Source organism: Oncorhynchus gorbuscha, linkage group LG08, assembly GCF_021184085.1.
Source record: "Oncorhynchus gorbuscha isolate QuinsamMale2020 ecotype Even-year linkage group LG08, OgorEven_v1.0, whole genome shotgun sequence".
Taxonomy (NCBI): Eukaryota; Metazoa; Chordata; class Actinopteri; order Salmoniformes; family Salmonidae; genus Oncorhynchus; species Oncorhynchus gorbuscha.
In genome coordinates this window covers 26,067,719-26,089,694 of record NC_060180.1, presented here as the reverse complement: position 1 = coordinate 26,089,694, position 21,976 = coordinate 26,067,719, and the positions used below count along the sequence as shown (strand labels likewise).

General features: G+C 42.5%; 1 protein-coding gene across 2 annotated transcripts in view; it reads left to right on the top strand.

Moving 5' to 3' along the window:
- The window catches only part of dntt (deoxynucleotidyltransferase, terminal), a 161,483-nt gene extending 140,884 nt beyond the window's left edge, over positions 1-20,599 (top strand). For both annotated transcript variants that reach the window (XM_046357916.1, XM_046357915.1), the window contains exon 11: positions 18,514-20,599. In XM_046357916.1, coding sequence (XP_046213872.1) covers positions 18,514-18,600 — 87 coding nt within the window. In that variant the 3' untranslated portion in view covers positions 18,601-20,599. The remainder of the gene's footprint in view (positions 1-18,513) is intronic.
- Positions 20,600-21,976: the final 1,377 nt, after the last annotated feature.

Genomic DNA, 21,976 nt, shown 5'->3' with positions numbered 1-21,976 from the left:
ACGGGCGCTCTATAGACCGGGTCACCCACAATACAACCCCCATCAACCTACATGTGTCAGGGAACCACAGTGAGACGATCTAGTTCCTGATCATTACGTCTCCTCAGGTTCCCGTGGTATTGGGATTCTCCTGGCTCCAATGGTACAATCTCCTCATTGACTGGTCTGCCAGTGCTATCATGGGCTGGAGCACGTTCTGTCACGCCCATTGCCTGAAGTCAGTGCAGCCTGCCCTGGGAACTCTTCCTGGGGGCTCGGAAGTTGCCCTGGACCTCTCCACCATTCCCGAGGAGTACTAGGACCTCCGGCAGGTGTTCAGTAAGGCGCTGCCCACTTCGCTGACCATATTACTGTGGGATTGACCTTCTCCCAGACACCACTCCACCATGACTGTCGGGTCTAGACACCAAGGCTATGGAGACCTACATTGAGGACTCCCTAGCTGCAGTGTTCATCCATCCTTATGCCTCCCCCATCGGAGCAGGATTCTTCTTAGTGGAGAAGGACAAAACTCTGGGCCCGTGCATTGACTACCGGGGTCTTAACGACAGCACGGTGAAGAGCCAGTACCCGCTACCTCTCATCTCCTTGGCCTTTGAGCCGCTCCAGGGGGCCCCCTGTGTTTTCCAAGCTGGACCCATGGAACACCTACCACCTGGTGCGGATTCGGGAAGGGAACGAGTGGAAGACTGCCTTCAACTCACTATGAGTATCTGGTCATGCCATTTGACCTTACCAACGCCCCTACTGTGTTCCAGGCTCTGGTTAATGATGTTCTCCATGACATGTTGAACTAGTTCATCTTTGTCTACCTTGATGACATCCTTGTCTTCTCCCGCTCCACCCAAGAACATGTGATCCACGTCCGGCAGGTTCTCCAAAGCCTCCTGGAGATCCAGCTTTTTGTAAAAGCAGAGAAGTGCAAATTTCATTGCTCCACCATCCCCTTTCTGGGTTACATCATCGCTAGAGATGGATCCTGGGATGGTGAGAGTGGTGGTATATTGGCCACAGCCTACATCCAGAGTACAGCTGCAACGTTCCCTGGTGTTCGCTAACTTTTATTGCCGCTTTATCCGGGGCTACTGCAACCTGGCTTCCCCCCTGTCTCCACTTACCTCTCCCCAGCTGCTGACAAGGCATTCCGGAATCTCAAACAGCATTCATAAAGTATGTATAAACAGGCCTCACTTATCAAACTAATACAGACACAACACAGATAGGAACATTTTATCTACATTTTCCAGATGTAGCATAAAAAAACAACTGCGGAGGACATCACCAAAGAATCCTACTATTGACATTTTTCTGTTGGACTTTTCACAAATATTCACGTTCAAAACTTTCAATGAAATTCCCCATTTCAGACTCATACATACAGTATTGGCGCTGGAGGGGATGGCTGCCATTTGTGCTATTTTGTGTTTTTTATTTTGTACATAATGTTGCTACTACCGTCTCTTATGACCGAAAATATCCTCTGGGTATTAGAAGAGCGATTACTCACCTCGAGTTGGACAAATATTTTTTTATTCAATGAGTCTGACGTGCCAACAGACATGGCACTTCTGCTTCTAGCTCCTAAGCAACTTTGCAGTGTTTTTCTTTTTTTTGCAGTATTATTTCTTACATTATTAGCCTAGAACGTTTTTTTTTGTGTTATTACATACAGCCGGAAATAACTTTTGGTTACCAGCATTACGACCAGGTATTCGACTTTCTCAAATTGGATCCTTTGTTCATACCCCACAGGGAAATTGAACTTATCCCAGAGGCTCCTCCAAGTTGCCGCTGGCAGAGAAGAGGTATTTGGGGTGGAGGTGGGCACACCATCCACCACTTCTGAGTACTGTATATTACTCACTAATATTCAGTGTCGGACAATAAAGTAGACATGCTAAGGGTGAACAAAATGACTGTATTTTTCTGTATGAAGGATATCCTTCCAGAAAGACATCAAGGACTGTAACATATTCTGTTTCATGGAATCATGGCTCTTTTGGGAAATACTTTCCCCGTCCATACAGCCAGCTGGGTTCTCAGAGCAGACAGGAATAAAGAGCTCTCCGGGAATAAGATAGGCGGGGTGTATGCTTCATGATTAGCTACTCACGGTGTGATTGTGATAACATACAGAAAAATACAGTAATTTTGTTCACCCAACCTAGAATACCTCACAATGAAATGCCGACCGTATTACCTCCCAAGATAATTATCTTTGGTTATAGTCACATCCATGTATATTTCCCTCAAGCTGATACCATGACGGCCCTCAAGGAACTACACTGGACTTTATTTAACTGGAAACTACATATCCTGAGGCCGCATTTATTGTAACTGCGGATTTTAAATAAGCAAATTTGAGGAAAAGTCTACCGAAGTTCTATAAAACATTGACTTTAGTACTCATTTAGGGAAAACACTAGATCACTGCTACTTGCCGTTTGGAGATGCCAACAAGGCCCTCCCCCGCCCTCCCTTCGGCAAATCACATGACGACTCCATTTTGCTCTTCCCTTCTTACAGGCAGAAACTCAAACAGGAATAACCTGTGCTAAGGTCTATTCAACGCTCGTCTGACCAATTGGAATCCATGCTTCAAGATTGTTTTGATCACGCAGAATCAAAATTCTCTTGTGAATTCTATGGTTTTTACTAGATTACTTGTAGTTTCTCATGTTGTTTGTCTGTAATTTTTGTCATGACTTGGTGCTGCCTATCTTGGCCAGGACACTCTTGAAAAAGAGATTTTAAATCTCAATGAGCCCTTCCTGGTTAAATAAAGGCCTTTGGCGAAGATAAGCTTTTTGTAGCCGTCAGCTTCTTGGCACCCAGGAGCTTGCTGCACCTGTCACTGGCAATTTATCTCACACTTCAGCTGCACACTACTCCAATTCTTCAAAGTTTGAGGGGTGCCTTCCAACAACTGCTGTCTTCAGATATCACCATAGGTTTCTGATGGGATTCAGATCTGGACTCATTGCTGGCCACTCTAGAACAGTCTTCAACCATTCCTGGGATCTTGTTGATGTGTGTTTGGGTTGTTGTCCCGCTGGAAGACCTTCAACAGAGACAAAGTTTTTGGACACTGTGTTGAACATTGCTGTAACGCTCATCGTAGGGAGAGAGAGGAGGAGGACCAAGGTGCAGCGTGGTAAGTGTTCATCCTTTTAATAAACTGAACTGAACACTAAATACAAAGTAACAAAAGAGAACAAATGAAACAGCTCCGTCAGGTGCAACACACACTAAACAGAAAATAATCATCCACGAAACACAATATTTTTTTTATTTTTTATTTCACCTTTATTTAACCAGGTAGGCTAGTTGAGAACAAGTTCTCATTTACAACTGCGACCTGGCCAAGATAAAGCATAGCAGTGTGAACAGACAACAACACAGAGTTACACATGGAGTAAACAATAAACAAGTCAATAACACAGAGGAAAAAAAAGTTGTCAAGAGAAATAAAAGTTTCCAACTAGCGATTTTTGCAATTCGTTCCAGTCACAGGCAGCAGAGAACTGGAAGGTGTGTTGGCTTTAGGGATGATCAATGAGATACACCTGCTGGAGCGTGTGCTACGGGTGGGTGTTGCCATCGTGACCAGTGAACTGAGATAAGGCGGAGCTTTACCTAGCAGGGACTTGTAGATGACCTGGATACAGTGGTCTGGCGACGAATATGTAGCTAGGGCCAGCCGACTAAAGCATACAGGTCACAGTGGTGGGTGGTATAAGGTGCTTTAGCGCTAATAGAAAACAGGCTCCCCAAATATGGTTCTCAATCAGGGACAACGATTGACAGCTGCCTCTGATTGAGAACCATACCAAGCCAAACACAGAAATAGCAAATCATAGAAAAACTAACATAGACAACTCACCCAACTCACGCCCTGACCATACTAAAACAAAGACATAACAAAAGAACTAAGGTCAGAACGTGACAATTGCACTCCAAAACATCTTGATAATCGGCTGATTTAATTAAATCTTGTACATGTTCAAGCAATAAGGCACTTCAGGGTTTTGTGGTATATGACCAATATACCAAGGCTAAGTGCTGTGTCCAGGCACTCTGCTTCACATCGTGCATAAGAACAACCCTTAGGTGTGGTATATTGCTTAAATATACAATGGCTAAGGGTTGTTCTAAAGCACAACCAGAAGCGGACTGCCTGTATCCAGCCCTTAGCCATTGTATATTGGCCATACTGTATACCACAAACCCTGAAGTGCATGATTGCTATTATAAACTGTCTGTATGCGCACACACACACACACACACACAAAGACAGACACACAGACAGCTTCTTCATGGTTGGGTCCTCTTAAAGTCCACTTGGGCCGCCTGGTATTCAGCACTGATTGATTCTTATTTGCTGCCTCCTGAATTCAATCTGAGTGCAGCTGCTGTAATCAGGGCCTGCTCTTCTGGCTTGGACCAGACCAGCCTTTATGGCACAGTCAGTTTATCTGGCTGCAGCCCTGCAACAGGTCTGTCTCTCTGCTTACAGCCTGGGTCATGTTCATTCAACCTGGTCTCATAGATTAGATGTAACATAGTAAACGTAAATCCAGGACGCTCAAATTAGTATGATGTATTATGTTTGGTATGGTTACATAAGACAGATGGCTAAGGCAAAACACTGAAGTAGGGTGGTTGGTTGGGTGTTTAACACAAACGTCTAGCAACCCAAAGGTTACGAGTTTTAATTTCATTATGGACCATTTTAGAAAATTCAACTACTTACTACTTTTTTGAAACTTTGTAACTACTTAGCATTGTAGCTAACCCTTCCCCCTAACCCTAACCTTAAAACCATTTTAGCTAACTCTTCCTATAACCTTAACCTTAACCTTTTAACATAACTCCTAAAAATAACCCTAAACTAGCTAAAGTATGCCAGCTAGCTAACTTTAGGCACCTAGCTAGAAGTAATGACATATTATACATTTTGCAGATTCGTAACATATTGTACGTTTTGCAAATTCGTAACATATAATACGAATTGTAATTCGTGACATATCATACGAAATGGGTGATGGACATCCACAAATTAATACATACCATACAAAATGTAACATATCATACTAAATGAAGTATCTCGGATTTACATACGGAATAATATGAAGTGCTCCGAGACCAGCTTGATGTGCCTGCACTGTGCCTATAAATGTGCATTTTTTTATTTCCATTTTTAAACGATTTCTACTGCGTGCCCTAATGAATACAACCCAGATTAAAACTCTCTCATTCATTCTCCTTGACCAGGAGAAACTGGCCGCTCTGGATAAGAAAGACCAAGAGGCAGTTTACCTTAAAACCTTTAAACATGTACAATATTCTGGCCATCAAGAGCAGTTCAAGGACTTTCTTTTGACATTTTCTATGGTTTATCACTGGGTGTTGAAAGCTGTGGCTTTGAGAGGGCAGAGTGTCAGGTATTAGTGGAGATGGTATGACACTAGGTTGATTTACATAATGAAGCTCACATTTGCTGTAGATTCAGTTTCAAATGTGGCAATATACTTCACTTAAGTCCTTTAAGCATTTAAAATTTAAACAAAGTTACTGTAGGCAAACTCAGTGAAAGCATATATAAACTCGAGCCAGCGTTAGGATTTTCCATGACTATATATAGTCTGCCAATTTCCATTGTGAGGAGATTGTCATGCTTTTTACACAGAGATCTCTTCAAAGCCAACCCTTCACAATGCCTCTCAATCTCCCTCTCCTTGAACATGGAGCCTTTTCTCTCCATCCACCAAAGAAATCCCACCCCCAGTGACAGGGGAACAATGCAAATATGGACTCTCATTTCAGGCTACAATTGCCGTGTGATTGGGTCATTTTCCATGGAGGTCAGAGACACAATTAAGGCTGGTGTAATAGGAGTGATAGGGGAGAGTCGGGGAGAGAGAGCTACAGGGAAATTGATGGTGTGCAATGAGAGAGTGACAGGAGCAGGGTGTTGAACTGTTGGCCTGTGGTGGTAGATTACTGAGACTACTGAGTCTCCGTGTGGGCAAAGTGCAGAAAGCAGGTGGTGGTGATGATGCTGGTAGCACTGAGATATCAGGAAGTGGTATGTGTGTGTGTGTATGACTGTAAAAAAATTCTGGGTTGAGATTTCACTTTTACTGAAAGATCAGAAACCACAGGTATACAGTGTCCATGTTAAATATGTTCTAACCGTAATAATAAATAATACATGGATAATGTTATACATTGAACTTTAATTGAACCATTAACTTATTAAGTTGATATTTAACTTCCAGATCTGTACAGATGGTTCCTGGTAAGGCCACGCTAAGCAATGTATGTTGTGTGATCATATTCTATCGAGGGACCTTACACTGAGTGTGCAAAGCATTAGGGACACCTTCCTAATATTGAGTTGCGCCCCCTTTTCACCTCAGAACAGCCTCAATTTGATGGGGCATGGACTCTACAAGGTGTCGAAAGCGTTCCATGGGGATGCTGGCCCATGTTGACTCCAATGCTTTCCAGAGTTGTGTCAACTTGGCTGGATGTCCTTTGGGTGGTGGACCATTCTTGATACACAAGGGAAACTGTTGACTATGAAAAACCCAGCAGCGTTGCAGTTCTTGACACACTCAAACCGGTACGCCTAGCACCATCTACCATACCCCTTTCAAAAGGCACTTAAATATTTTGTCTTGCCCCTTCACCTGCTGAATGGCACACATTCACAATCCATGTCTCTATTGTCTCAAGGCTTAACAATCCTATAACCTGTCTCCTGCCCTTCATCTACACTGATTGAAGTGTATTTAACAGGTGACATTAATAAGGGATCATAGCTTTCACCTGGATTCACTTGGTCAGTCTATGTCAGGGAAAGAGCAGGTGTTCCTAGTGTTTTGTACACTCAGTGTATGTTCGTCAAAATGAATTATTCTGAAGGTCAATGCCTTTGAGGGAGGCAATGAAACTGAGTTCGAGCTATGGACGGAGATGTCAAGAAACCTTGTGAGAGAAAAGAGAGAACAGAGACATAAGACAGAGCGAGACAGAGGGAGAGGCAGATCGGGGGAAAACATTGATTAAAACAGTCCCCACACGAGGGTGAATAATACCACATGAATAACACCAAAGTTTCTCTCACATCCTCTCTCTGCCACTCCTCTCACCATCGTCCCTTATTTCCCCACCTCACCCCTCCCTTCCCATCCTCCCTGCCTCCCACACAAGGCCCATTACCAGTCTTTCCTGGGAGAGAAAACGAGGGGTATTTATAGATCTGTCAATGTTTTTCTGTCAAAAATGGAATTCAATGCCAAGCTATTATCCTTGAATCCACAACCTACAATCTATTATTATGGAATCATAAAGAGAAGAAATTAGTTCCGAACTCAGAAGATTTCAGAAGAGAATAGGAGGGGGAGGTTGAAAGAGACAGGGAAAGGAAGGGGGTAACGATAGGAGTGCGGTGTCGTTGCTCGGTTGCTCGGGCTAACTCTAGAGACGGATCTTGCTCCATTATTGATGAAAGTGAATGGCAGTGGCTTTCACTCTGGCTCTGATGTTGGGTCTATCTGCCTGTCATATAACATGAATTGACATGGCCCTTGCGGTGACACAGGCACCATCCATCCATAGCTCCGATTTCCTGCTATTGTGTGCTATTCCTGCAACCATGACATGACCATTTACTGTGACTGCAGTAAAAAAATCTAGAGGCAACAATGACCGTATGTGTGTGTATGAGAGATTTCAAGGTAGCATGTCCACTAGCTTAATATTTTGTTACTGCAACATTAACTGTTCTAATACAATAGCCATACACATTCAAATCAGTTACATATCTTAACTTGTTTTAAGATGAAAACACAGTTTTTAAAAAAGCCTTCCAAATGGCTCATATTTTCCAGATAATTTTTTCATTAATCAGAATCCTCCTGGTGCTGATACAGCAGCATTGGATCACAATGCAGGAAGAAGTAGATTGGTCATGCAAAACCATCCCCTTTTGAAGAAACCAATTAATTATTTACAGGCTTCAGTAGAGCAGAGAAACTTAATTTATTGTTATCATTAAAGGAGCGTTCTGGTTGGGTCCGTACAAGAGAGAACCGGGTAAAAGGCTCATTAGTTAGCCGAGAACTTCATAACACTGCAGCAGTTTAGTGTACTTCCTAGAACTTCATGGATGTTTCCTAACTTCAGCATTCTATTGTTATTGCATCAGAATATATTGGAAAATAAAGCCTAATCAACAATACCATTTGACAATATGGATTTACTGTATGAGGGAACTCTCCAACTTGACAGTGTCATGTAAGTCGGGTATAATCAAGGAACGGCTGTGGAGTTCTATGGAAATAATCCACGATGCAAGGGGTGTGATACAGACTTGAGGTGCAGTTTTCATCTCATACTGACATCTGTTGTCTACAGCCCAAATCATACAGGTAGAATTATTTTTATACACGTGTCAACCAGCGTGCTAACACGGGAAATAGAATGCATGGGAGACAATCAGGGAAAACGGAAGGGCCGCGAGCATCAACGGCGTCTTGAGTGTATAGCACGTTAAATTAGGCAGCAAGTGTCACGCCCTGATCTGTTTCACCTGTCCTTGTGCTTGTCGCCACCCTGCTCCAGGTGTTGCCCATCTTTCCCATTATCCCCTGGGTACTTATACCTGTGTTCTCTGTTTGTCTGTTGCCAGTTCGTCTTGTTGGTCAAGTCATTCAGCGTTTTGTCTCAGCTCCTGCTTTTCCCCGGTCTCTCTTTTTCTCGCTCTCCTGGTTATGACCTTTCTACTTCCCGTGCATTCTATTTCCCCTGACTTTCTGACCTGTCCTGACTCTGAGCCGGCCTGCCTGACCACTCTGCCTGCCCCTGACCCTGAGCCTGCCTGCCATCCTGTGCCTTTGCCCCTACTCTGGATTACCAACCTCTGCCTGACCTGACCCTGAGCCTGCCTGCAATCCTGTGCCTTTGTCACTACTCTGGATTATCGACTCCCGCCTGCCTTGACCTGTCATTAGCCTGCCTCTGTTGCTGTAATAAACATTGTTACTTCAACACAGTCTGAATTTGGGTCTTACCTGAAATATGATAGTAAGTTTATTCTGCTCATGTTTATGCATAGAAATTTTGGTACAGTGCACTGAGAAATTGTTAGAAAAATAACTTTTGTGCATTGTTACCTCTGGAATTTTGTGTCTATTTAGTGATGATAAGCCAATATTATGTATAGGATAGTGCTTTAATAAAACAATTCTATCAATAATACAACTGGGTTGTGTTTCAGAATTATATATATTTATATACATTTATTTTTTTTATTTTTATTTATTAAACCTTTATTTAACTTGGCAAGTCAGTTAAGAATAAATTCTTATTTACAGTGATGGCCTACGCCGGCCAAACCCAGACGACTCTGGGCCAATTGCGCTCCGCCCTATGGGACTCCCAATCGCTGCCGGATGTGATACAGCCTGGATTCAAAACAGGGTGTCTGTAGTGATGCGTCTAGCACTGAGATGCGGTGCCTTAGACCGCTACGCCACTCGCGAGCCCTGGTTCGAATCCATACATGTCACGTTGTCAATGGAATTTGTTGACAGTGTCGCCGTTTTTGTTTACAGATGATTGATTAATAAAGTTCAAACATAGTGCATGGTTATTGAGTGCCTTGGTTCAAAAATGAATCAATCTGGTCTAGAGATTGAGTGGGTCATTTGTAGAAAGGAAATTAGAGGAAATTGTATGATTTTCCCTACCTTGCTAAAGTTGAATGGTAAAAATAAAAAAATATTAGTCTGTATAGGTTATGGTTGATCTGACAAATAGGCTACCTGTTTGAAAACAATACTCTTGTACATGCAAATTCACGCCGTTGACGAACGTCCCTCCGTGTGATTTGGGCTTGCGTTAGTCATATGACAGTCATGTGTTATCTAGGCCTTATGACTTAGGGTGGAAGGAACGTGTTTACAGAGGAAAGAAATAGAGCATTCTGCTTAATAGGCAATGAGATGTAAATGCCTTTATCTTCCTCTGATCATTACATTTGGACACCCATGAACAAATAACAGTCATTTACTGGATGTTTATGTGGCCACATAAACACAGATGAAACCAAAACGTATGAAACCATGGTGGCCAAATAAACTCATTCTGTGTGTATGATTAAAAGGTTGATTATCTGGCACTGTTTTCCCTTACTGCCCAGTGCATTGGGCTGATTAGCAGGCTGAGAGAGTTAGGTAATGAAAACCACATTCAGCTCAATAGCCTTTTTATGGTTCCGAGTGGTTTATGATGCTAACACTAATTGCTGGGTTGATTAGTTAGGTGTCTGAGTTGTCTCCTCTCTCTGTGGTTCTATTCTGTTGCTCTAGGGTGCCTGAAGAAGGCTGGGGGAGTGTGCTCATGTGTGTGTGTTCTGATCGTGGGTGGATCATTTCGGTAGGACAGCAGAGGCCCAAATTGACTCCCTCTTTTCCGCCACTGTCAGCCCTTTCCTGTAAGCTGCAATAAAGATAGATTAATTTAGAGACCATCCAAATATTTTCGATTCATCAATCTCTAGGCAATAACAACCTGGTTCAAGGTGGTGACAGTAAGGAGGAAACTATCCCAACAAAGGGAGGGAGGAAGGATGCGGCCCACGCTGGTATGCCTTATGTAATAGCCTTGATGTGGTTTGATACAGTATCTATAGATTTCTAATGGAGAGACCCACATGAATACTATGACGGGGACTGTAGAAATATGATACGGTGAATGTGTGTCTTCCTTACTGAAACAATATGTTCTTCAGTCCAGGGGAAACCTTTTTAGAGGTGTCAAATGTAAATGGTTTATTTTTTGAAAAAGGTGACTTTTTCGAAATACTTCTTTTCCTTTCAATACATGAAATGCATTGCTTGCCGTCCAACAGAGGAAAACAAAACACAACAGTCCTGAATTTCCATGTCCTTCAGACATACTTATCTCTGCCAATGTGTTATACTCTAGATGATGAATATCAACACTGAGATTACTTTAAAAAAAATTAAGTAGCCTACTCTCCGACATGCCACCTGTTGTGTGCGCTTGTCGTATTTGTGTAGCCTTTGTAAATTTACATGTTCCTATTAGTTGTTGTTTTTTGTGTGTGGATTTGCATATTATTCAACCGTTTGCATATTCCCTGTGTCTAAGGACCCACAAAACAGCAGGTCTGTTGTAGTATGTGTGTGCGGTGTGCGTGTGTGTGTGTTTGGTTTTACTATTCTTGTGGGTACCAGAAGTCTCGTCGGTCCCCACAAGTAAAAAAAAAAAAAAAAAGAAAGGAAAAAAAATGAAGAAGCTAATTTTAGGCTTAGGGGTTAGGTTTAGGTTTAAGAGGGTTTCTGTTTGTGCTGGTATCAAACCTTGGGTTGTATGTGCCTATTGCAACTTCCTGCTCTGTCCGCATATTGAAAGTCAGTCTGGTCTGGAGAGGGTGGGGGAACATGGGGTGGTTATTTACCTGAGGGATCAAGGGAGGTTGACAGCTCAGAGGGGTCACCTGCGACAGTTCAACGACAGGAAGACAACATTAAGAGGAAGATGGGGGTTGATTAAGTGCTGAGGGTAATCAAGTAAAAAAAATATATAATAATAATAAATCATGCAACTGGATCAATTAATTTATGTCAAATCACACCAAGTGATAAAGGGATTGAGGGATTCCATGCTACACCAATAAGTGCTATGTTAAATCGGTGAATATAAGAAAATTAAATAAATGTGAAGGACAAAACCAAAGACAAAACAAGACAGGGCAAATAAACACTTTTTTAAAAACTTCTCCTGGTGTTGGTGGCCCCTCTGGCTCTCCCAATTGGGCCCCCACAGACTCCTACAGGTCAAGGCTGTATATTATTCTTTAGCATTGAAGCAAAGTCCAGACAAGTTTAAGTTTGGCTATCCACCTGGATGCAGCTGCTCTTCTCTGGGTTATGGTACCGGAAGCTTTCATCTCCAGACCAGTGATGCTGAGGGAGGTTGTGGGGTGGGTTTGAAAGTGTTTGACCAGGTGTGTTTGTAGCGTGTTCTTTTCAATTGTGTGTGTGTGTGTGTGTGTGTGTGTGTGTGTGTGTGTGTGTGTGTGTGTGTGTGTGTGTGTGTGTGTGTGTGTGTGTGTGTGTGTGTGTGTGTGTGTGTGTGTGTGTGTGTGTGTGTGTGTGTGTGTGTGTGTGTGTGTGTGTGTGTGTGTGTGTGTGTGTGTGTGTGTGTGTGTGTGTGTGTGCATGGCTCTTTGAGTGGCAGCCAAGTATTTCCATTTCCATCAGGCCCATCCTCTTGAGTGGCAGCCAACCATTTTCATCAGGCCCATCCATCAGGCTGTGTGTCATGGCAGGAAGGCAGTGACATAGAGCAGAGTTGTGGCAAGTGTTTAGAAGGCCTGATGTCTGTGTTCACATCCATGAGATCTGTAATTACGCAGTGGACAGAAAAAAATACACAGCTGATTAGCTGCTCATTAATTAAGGCAAGGACACTGACATGCTGGAATGCAAACTCCAACTCCTCTGCCTTCTGGCCTGAGCTGGTACTGCTACACTTACTCTGATGGAAGTGGAGTGCTTACTATAGTTGTGTTATGGCAGAATAAAGTAGTACTTATTGTAGTACATGGAAGGTAGGATCATTTGTGCATGACATATGCTCCTTATTGGAGTAAAAGGGTTTAAGTCAAGTCTCAGAAAAGCAACAATTTGTTCTTGGTCAAAGCTTTCAGGTGGCCAGTAAGTAAAGCAATGTTATCCCCAGAGGGGATTGGACAGAGCTCACATTTCACAGACCAGGCTTCGACTTGATCGAGCACCATGGCTAAATTGGTCAGTAGTTGGAGCTGATCCTTGTCTGTACTGTTTCCTTTGTTAGCTGGACCTTAGAGTTTACCATAGCTCTCCGTAGAGCCTTTTGAATCTTGTTACGGATGCCTGAACCATGAGCTAAATCACCTTTAGAACTAACTGTCCAAAGCTCTTATATGTAACAACCAGTTTCCCAGTCATTGTGTGTATTTTGCCTTATTTGCTTCCTGTAATCTGTCTGCTCTGGAACTATGGAGTTGGGAAGAATAGAGCCAGTAGCACTCTCTGTGCACTCTCAATCTCTGTGGAAAGGCTTTAATGCTGTAACTAGATCTTCTACTGACCCTACGCACGCTTGTTAGACTACATACAGTTGAAGTCAGAAGTTTACATAGACTTCATTATAACTCGTTTTTCAACCACTCCACACATTTCTTGTTAACCAACTATAGTTTTGGCAAGTCAATTAGGACATTTACTTTGTGCACGACGCAAGTCATTTTTCCAACAATTGTTTACAGACAGATCATTTCATTTATAATTCAGTGTATCACAAATCCAGTGGGACAGAAGTTTACATACACTAAGTTGACTGTGCCTTTAAACAGTTTGGAAAATTCCAGAAAAGGATGGCTTTAGAAACTTCTGATAGGCTAATTGACATAATTTGACTCAATTGGAGGTGTACCTGTGGATGTATTTCAAGGCCTACCTTCAAACTCAGTGCCTCTTTGCTTGACATCATGGGAAAATCAAAAGAAATCAGCATAAAAATTGTAGACCTCCAGAAGTCTGGTTCATCCTTGGGAGCAATTTCCAAATGCCTGAAGGTACCACGTTCATCTGTACAAACAATAGTATGCAAGTATAAACACCATGGGACCACGCAGCCGTCATACCGCTCAGGAAGGAGATGCATTCTGTCTCCTAGGGATGAACGTACTTTGGTGCGAAAAGTGCAAATCAATCCCAGAACAACAGCAAAGGACCTTGTGAAGATGCTGGATGAAACAGGTACAAAAGTATCTATATCCACAGTAAAACGAGTCCTATAATCGACATAACCCGAAAGGCCGCTCAGCAAGGAAGAAGCCACTGCTCCGAAACCGCCATAAAAAGCCAGACTACAGTTGGCAACTGCACATGGGGTCAAAGATGGTACTTTTTGCAGAAATGTCCTCTGGTCTGATGAAACAAAATTAGAACTGTTTGGCCATAATGACCATCGTTATGTTTGGAGGAAAAGAGGGGCTTGCAAGCCAAAGAACACCATCCCAACCGTGAAGCACGGGGGTGGCAGCATCATGTTGTGGAGGTGCGTTGCTGCAGGAGGGTCTAGTGCACTTCACAAAATAGATGGCATCATGAGAAGGAAAAAAATCTCAAGACATCAGTCAGGAAGTTAAAATCTTGGTCTCAAATTGGTCTTCCAAATGACCCCAAGCATACTTCCAAAGTTGTGGTAAAATGGCAACAAAGTCAAGGTATCGGAGTGGCAAACAAAGCCCTGACCTCAATCCCATAGAACATTTATGGGCAGAACTGAAAAAGCATGTGCGAGCAAGAAGTCCTACATACCTGACTTAGTTACAACAGCTCAGTCAGAAGGAATGGGTCAAAATTCCCCAAACTTATTGTGGGAAGCTTGTGGAAGGCTACCCAAAACGTTTGACCCAAGTTAAACAATTCAAAGGGCAATGCTACCAAATACTATTTGAGTGTATGTAAACTTCTGACCCACTGGGAATGTGATGAAAAAACTGAAAGCTGAAACAAATCATTCTGTCTACTATTTTTCTGACATTTCACATTCTTAAAATAAAGTGGTGATCCTAACTGACCTAACACAGGACATTTTTACTAGGATCTAATGTCAGGAATTGTGAAAAACTGAGTTTAAATGTATCTGGCTAAGGTGTATGTAAACTTCCGACTTCAACTGTATACACAAAACATTTACACACTCAATCACACACACTATATGTGACCCGCTTCAGGAAACTAGGCCTATGTCACAAGTCACGACTTCACAGGAGAGCCATTTGAACATTATTTTTATTTTTCATCATAACACATTTTTTTTTTGGCTTGAACTGCCTTCTGGAACATGTGAACTTTCCTGTGACTTAATAACAAACTTGTATGCCAGATGTAAATATGAATAAAATTGTTAGCTTTGTTGGTTAAGCCACAGAAAAAGTCAGCAACCTTCCCACTAGCCATGATTGGCTGAGGTAATGAGTGGGCTGGACATCCTGAGAGTTCAGGATTTATCTGCCATATAGAAGGCTTCTGTCTATTTGAGCTGTTCAGTTTGTATTGGTAATATGTTAGCTAGCTAGCTACATTGAACCTGGTTGGTTAGTTCCCAGCAGATTCATGCAGGGTAGTAATGACATGTTTTGGCACTATGTTCATTGTTGTTTAACTAGCTAACGTTAGCTTGCTGACTCGTTAGCTAACGTTACGTGATGTGTGTGATCTTACACATTGTTTACCTTGCTAGGTTAATTGTTTACCTAGCTAGCTACATGTCTTAAGATGAAGTGTAATGCTGGCACCCTAGCTAACGTTACGTGCATGATGTAATTATTCTCATCCCAGAGCCATTTGCTTTACTAGTTAGAGCCTAATGTTAGCTAGCTAACATTGAACCTGGTTGTTTAGCTCCCAACAGATTCATGCAGGGTAGTAATGACATGATTTGACACTATGTTCATTGTTGTTTAACTAGCTAACGTTAGCTGGCTGGCTCGTTAGCTAACATTACGTGATGTGTGTGATCTTACCCGTTGTTTACCTTGCTAGCTAGCTTCATGTCTTAAGCTAAAGTGTACAACACCCTTTGAATATGGCCGGTGTCAGTAAACATCGGCAAAAAAACATACGTAATTAAATTGTTGACAGCAGTGCTGGTTAGGCTGTTTTCATGAGGTAAACAAATCATTGGCCAGAGCGTCTAGTGTGCTCTGAATGCTCCGAGAGCGAAACAAAATGGGTGGGGCTGAAGCTTAAGAGGGTGTGAACGATGCTGAATGGGTGTAGAACTCTTCACGAGATACCAAAACATTCAAAGCCATTTTCTCAAACGTGAGTTTACAAGTTTATCAACTTTCAAAGCAGAATTACTTTCCCATTGTTCCTCAAAAATGCAGTGTATGAAATGCATTTTTTTTAGCATCATCTCTACCGTAATTGCTGGATTATTAAGCGCACCTGAATATAAACCACACCCACTGAATTATAAAAAAATATGTATTTTGTACATAAATAAGCTGCACATGTCTATAAGCCGCAGGTGCCTACCGGGAAATTGAAACAAATGAACTTTACACAGACTTTAAACGAAACACGGCTTGTGGGAATAAAGTAGCGGCTTATAGTCTGGAAATTACGGTACTTTTACCCAATGTAAAAAACACAATTTCAAATGTTGCTACATAAGACCAAATCCAGTTTGTGAGTCCCATATTGACATTCCCACACAAAGCCCACACACATACACCACCACACACGCAGACCAATACAACACAAACACACATACATACACATTACACACGCACGCACACCCACACACTGTTTTACACTCATCATTTGCTGCTGCTTCTCTGTTCTTCATTTTACTCTAATTATCTATCCTGATGCTTAGTCACTTTAACCTGCCTTCGTGTACACATCCACCTCAAATACCTCGTTCCTCTACATGTTGATCTGGTACTGGTACTCCCTGTATGTAGCTCCGTTCTTGTGTATTTTATTGTATTCTTCTTGTGTTACAATTTTTTTGGTTTTGCATTGTTGGGACTCGTAAGCAAGCATTTCACGGTAAAATCTTTGTTTTCTATATGTTTCGTATGTGTGTGCGCATGTGTGTGTGTGTGCCTTAGCGGGCACGGCTGCATTTGCTGAGAGTCAGGTGATAATCAAATTGACAGGATCAAGATTCAAGCCTTGACTGTTTGTAAGATAGATCTTGTCAACAGAGATAGAAGTCAAATGAAGACTGAAAGAGTGTTTAAACAGACTGGACCGTGGCTGGCCTGACTGCTTTTACCCAGCATGCACTTAGGGCCTCTAACATCCCCCTTATCATTTGCATTGTAAATAACAAGTCGGCATGGTGGGATATATGCCTAGAAGTGCTTTTCACTCTCTCCTACCAGTTATGCTTGGTTATGATCTGCCGTTAGCTGGCAGGAAAGGCCACATTTTTCCTCTCTTCTCATTTCTGTGTGTCAGGTCTAGTTTAGCACTTCAAGGCAGAATGTGTCAGGGTTAAAGCTTTTCACCGGGCCTCTCACACTCACAAGGTGAGTCAGGCTCACCGCTGAAACATAGCGTTACTTAGAGCAAGGTCAGAGTTTTTTATGACTGTGAGGAGGACGCAGGTAGCTGGATATAAATCTGGGTGTTCACGCTATGGTCAGAGTTGGCACATTTACTGTTCAGTAGCAAATGTTGGCCATAAGAATGATGGCCTCCATTCTACTTTATATGAGTTAATGCACATCTTGTTAGATGTTCATCAAATCATAGCAACTGTGTATTTTTGGTTCAGGGGATACTGTTGTGAGTCAGAAGAGAAAAGTCTAGTAACTGACTATGTTGACTCATTGATATAGTGATCTCATCTTGAGTTACTGATCTAATCATACTTGTGCTTCTATGGTTTGACCCTTGAGATGTTTTCAGTGCGTGCGTGCCTTCTTGCCGTCAAGCCATATCAACTCTCACAGTCTATGTATGTGTTTGTAATGTTGCAGACAACAAACAGTACATGAGACACCTGACACCTGCGCGTTGAACATCTCATTCCAAAATCATGGACATTAATACTACTATAACAGTCTCCACTTTTCTGGGAAGGCTTTCCACTAAATGTTGGAAGATTGGAAGCAAGTCCCTGCAGCATTCAACCACAAGAGCATTAGTGAGGTCGGGCACTAGTGTTGGGCGATTAGGCCTGGCTCGCAGTCAGCGTTCCAAATAATCCCAAAGGTGTTCGATGGGGTTGAGGTCAGGGCTCTGTGCAGGCCAGTCAAGTTATTCCACACCGATCTCGACAAACCATTTCTGTATGGACCTCACTTTGTACACAGGGGCATTGTCATGATGAAACAGGAAAGGGCCTTCCCCAAACTGTTGCCACAAAATTGTAAGCACAGAATAATCTAGAATGTCATTGTATGCTGTAGCGTTAAGATTTCCCTTCACTAGAACTCCCTTCACTGGACGGACAGGTATTGTGCTGACGTTGCTTTCAGATGCAGTTTGGAACTGAGAGTGTTGCACTTGGCGGCCCCGTTCTGTGAGCTTGTGTGGCCTACCACTTTGCACATGAGCCGTTGTTGCTCCTATACGTTTCTACTTCACATTAACAGCACTGACAGTTGACCAGGGCAGCTCTAGCAGGGCAGACATTTGATGAACTGACTTGTTGGAAAGGTGGCATCCTATGACATTGCCACATTGAAAGTCACTGAGCCATTTTACTGCCAATGTTTGTCTATGGAGATTGCATGTCTGTGTGCTCGGATGTGTAACCCGTGTGAAACAGGTGTTGCTGAAATAGCCAAATCCACTAATTTGAAGGGGTGTCCACATTCATTTGGACATGTAGTGTATATTTTATGTCTACAATGTTTAAGAATCCAACCAACAATTTTGTCTTTTGTTCTTTCTCCAGAAACTATTCCTACCGGCAACTTCAGAGGAGGATATCTTTGCCCATCTGGGTTTGGAGTATGTGGAGCCCTGGCAGAGAAACGCATAAGCATGTTTCCCTCACAGACACCCATACAATGCCACCTTGGCTACATACAGTACATCACTCCCATCTGTCTACCCGCTCGGCTACACACTACTGCAATCTCATTTCAAAGAGCCTAATCTGGGTTGATTTCTATACTTGTGTTCTGTTGTTGGACTAGATGCTGATGTATGATTCATCATTTTAGTCTTTTCATCATGCCTGGCTGCTTTCTGTTAGCCTCTTAGCGAGTAAACATTCTGCTCTGTCATTCACAACACACTTTTCTCTGAGTATTCTTGTCTATGTGACTGATAAAAAGCTAAATCAACAAATGAATTGCCTGTGGTGGCTGCGAGGTAAAAAGGGAGAGAGGAGAGGGGTATAAGCGTGGGCGAGAGAGAGAAAGCCTCATCGAGAAAAATGGTTGTAATCAACCTCCTCCTGGCAGGAGAGCGCTCAGCACGAACCGGAGCCAAGCCTCCTGGGAATGGAGAGGTGGGTAATGAGCTGCAGATAGGGGAGCATTCAGCATCCCCGTTTAGCCTCCGTTTGAGCCTCCACATCCACTGGAGATCATTTAGCAACCGCTCGCAACAGCTACAGCCTTCTCCGCTCAGTCCACTGTCACAATCAATCCCTTTCCCGGGCACAGGACTGAATTGTGCTGATTAAGGCCAATCAACTGAGCTGGACAAGCTGCAGTGGCCAGGGTTCATATGACAAGTCAGCTCACATTGTAAATGCAATGTTGGTTATTAAGATAGATGTTGACATTTGTAAACATTTATCCCAATATACAGTAACTTAGTGAGTGTGGCCGTTTTAACGGCCTCTTGTTCGGAAGCATGGTATTATTCTTCCCCACGGTAGCTTTGAGGGACATACAGATTCATCTGCTTGAGATATACTGTAAAGGCCTGCTGTCCCGTCCGCAATCTCGCCCAGTTTCCCCATGATGCTCAGGCAAAGCACATCCCATGGTATCTCCGAAAGTGCAGATATACTGTACGTCACTGGGGCTATGGCATCCTTGTGAAGAACCCTATTTAAAGATCTTTAAGTAGAGCATCCCAGGCACATTGAGGAGTCGACCCCAAGGGCCTAGCTCTCACTCCCTTTACCCTCTCTCCCCTATCCAGGCTGGTCGGTCAAACAGAGAGATTGAGCTCACAGTTTCAACATCACTGTGAAGGTCCAGTTGAGGAAGCGTAACTAATTACTGCATGGACAAATACTTTTAAAGCTGTGATGTCTTCAGTAATTACTATGGGATTTAGTCCTAACATCTAGGATTTAAATCCCATTCGTTCTGACCTGAAATGGTCCTGTCTGCCTTAACAATTAAAGAGGAGTGCTCCCACATATCACACACATTTAAGTGTGTTTTCTGTGGTACAAGGTGAGGAATATACTAAAAGTACACAAATGTGACAGATACCACTGTTTCTGGAAGTGTATTACTGGCCATTTCATTCATACATTGTCGTGTTTGTTTGCTCTGCTTTGCAATAAATCAACAGACCATTCAACAGACTCTCATTGCTACCGCCAGTGAAATAAACTGTTAACTATTATTATAATATGTTCAGAACCTCAATAAACAAAATTACAAGGGAGCATCAACCAATTTATCCAATCCTGAAAATGCATGTTGTCCAGGGCCCAGTGCTTCAAAAGTAATCTGATCAGATTTTTGCAATCGCTTAGTATGAAATCCATAGAAATAGAATGAATAGAACAGGCGTCCCCATTAGTTGACTATACCAAAGTAAGGTTGCGGTCAATAAACAGTGGTGCATTATCAACTCTTCAATAAAATCATTCAGTAAATCTGGATTAAAATAATTACAATAGAATAGCAACTAGGTGGTCTTTGCACGTGAATTCAGCACTACACGTGTAATAACCTTGCATACTACCATTCTGTGCACCTGTTTCAGATCATTTAATATGATAATAAAAAATTCAAATAATGAATTTAATTCAAAATAAAAATGTACAAATAAAGACTTCCCCTCTGTGTTATTGGCATACAGGTAAAGCTGCTAAAATAAAGGAAACAGTTGAGTAAATGAGGGATACAAAGTATTTTGAAAGCAGGTGCTTCCACACAGATGCTTATGTGTGTGTGTGTGTGTGTGTGTGTGTGTGTGTGTGTGTGTGTGTGTGTGTGTGTGTGTGTGTGTGTGTGTGTGTGTGTGTGTGTGTGTGTGTGTGTGTGTGTGTGTGTGTGTGTGTGTGTGTGTGTGTGTGTGTGTGTGTCAGTCACCATATCTCAAACCAATTGAACACTCATTGGAGATGCTGGAGCCGTGCCCGAGACAGCGTTTTCCACCACCATCAACAAATAACAGAAGTGTGGAATTTCTCATGGAACGATGGTGTCGCATCCCTCCAATAGAGTTCCAGACACTTGTAGAAGCCATGCCAAGGCTCATTGAAGCGGTTCTGGCAGTTCGGGGTGGACCAACGCCCTATTAAGACACTTCATGTTGGTGTTTCCTTTATTTTGGCAATTATGTGCATTTTGGCAATTTGGCAAATTCATGACTTAAATGATGTGTGTGAATAAAAGCAGCTTGATTCGCTGAGAAAAGAGGTTGTGTTTTGCAGTCCAAACAGTTTACATTTCTCCCTATGCAATTCTTTTTAAACAGCACTTTACTCTCAGCAACATTCTACTGGCACCCATCCTATTAACTCAGCACGGAAAGGAACATTTAAACTGAAGATTGGTGGTGGGTATACCATGTAGGCAGGTCCCACTGCGTGCTTTTAGTTGCAAACCCTTTTCCCTGACCTTTTAAAGAGCCTCTTGCACTCTGAAATATCCCAATATAAACCGCCATGTAAAAAGATCTAAGGTCATTCTACAGCTCTATCAATGTGTCAGCATGCAGATTATGGGGGTGATTGAGGGAGGTGATGATATCGGGACAGTTTGCATTGAAAGCTGGTTGCGGGAGATTGAGGTGGGGGCCGTTAGATTGATGACCGGCCCATTCAATAAGACAGTGGATCAGCCACAGCTCATGCACCAGCAAACAGGATACTACACTTTTATCATGAACTTGACATTCATGGCTGTATAAAATGAACTTGACATTCGTGGATTCTTTTGTGTGCTATGTTTGAAATCCTTTTTTAAAAAGTATTGGCATACTGTATGTGTGTATGTTTGTATTACACTACACTACCCAAAATCACATAGGTTTGCATATTATAGCCTAGAGAATAGCTGTAACAATAAATGTATGGGCTTCCACTCCAACTGCAATGTGGCGCATTACTGTGCATGCAGCAACGCTGTCACAATATCACTGTCCTGCTTTCATTTACTGACAAAAGTTCTCTTTCAACTCAGCCATCCCCTAAACTAATAGAGGAGAGGAGACAG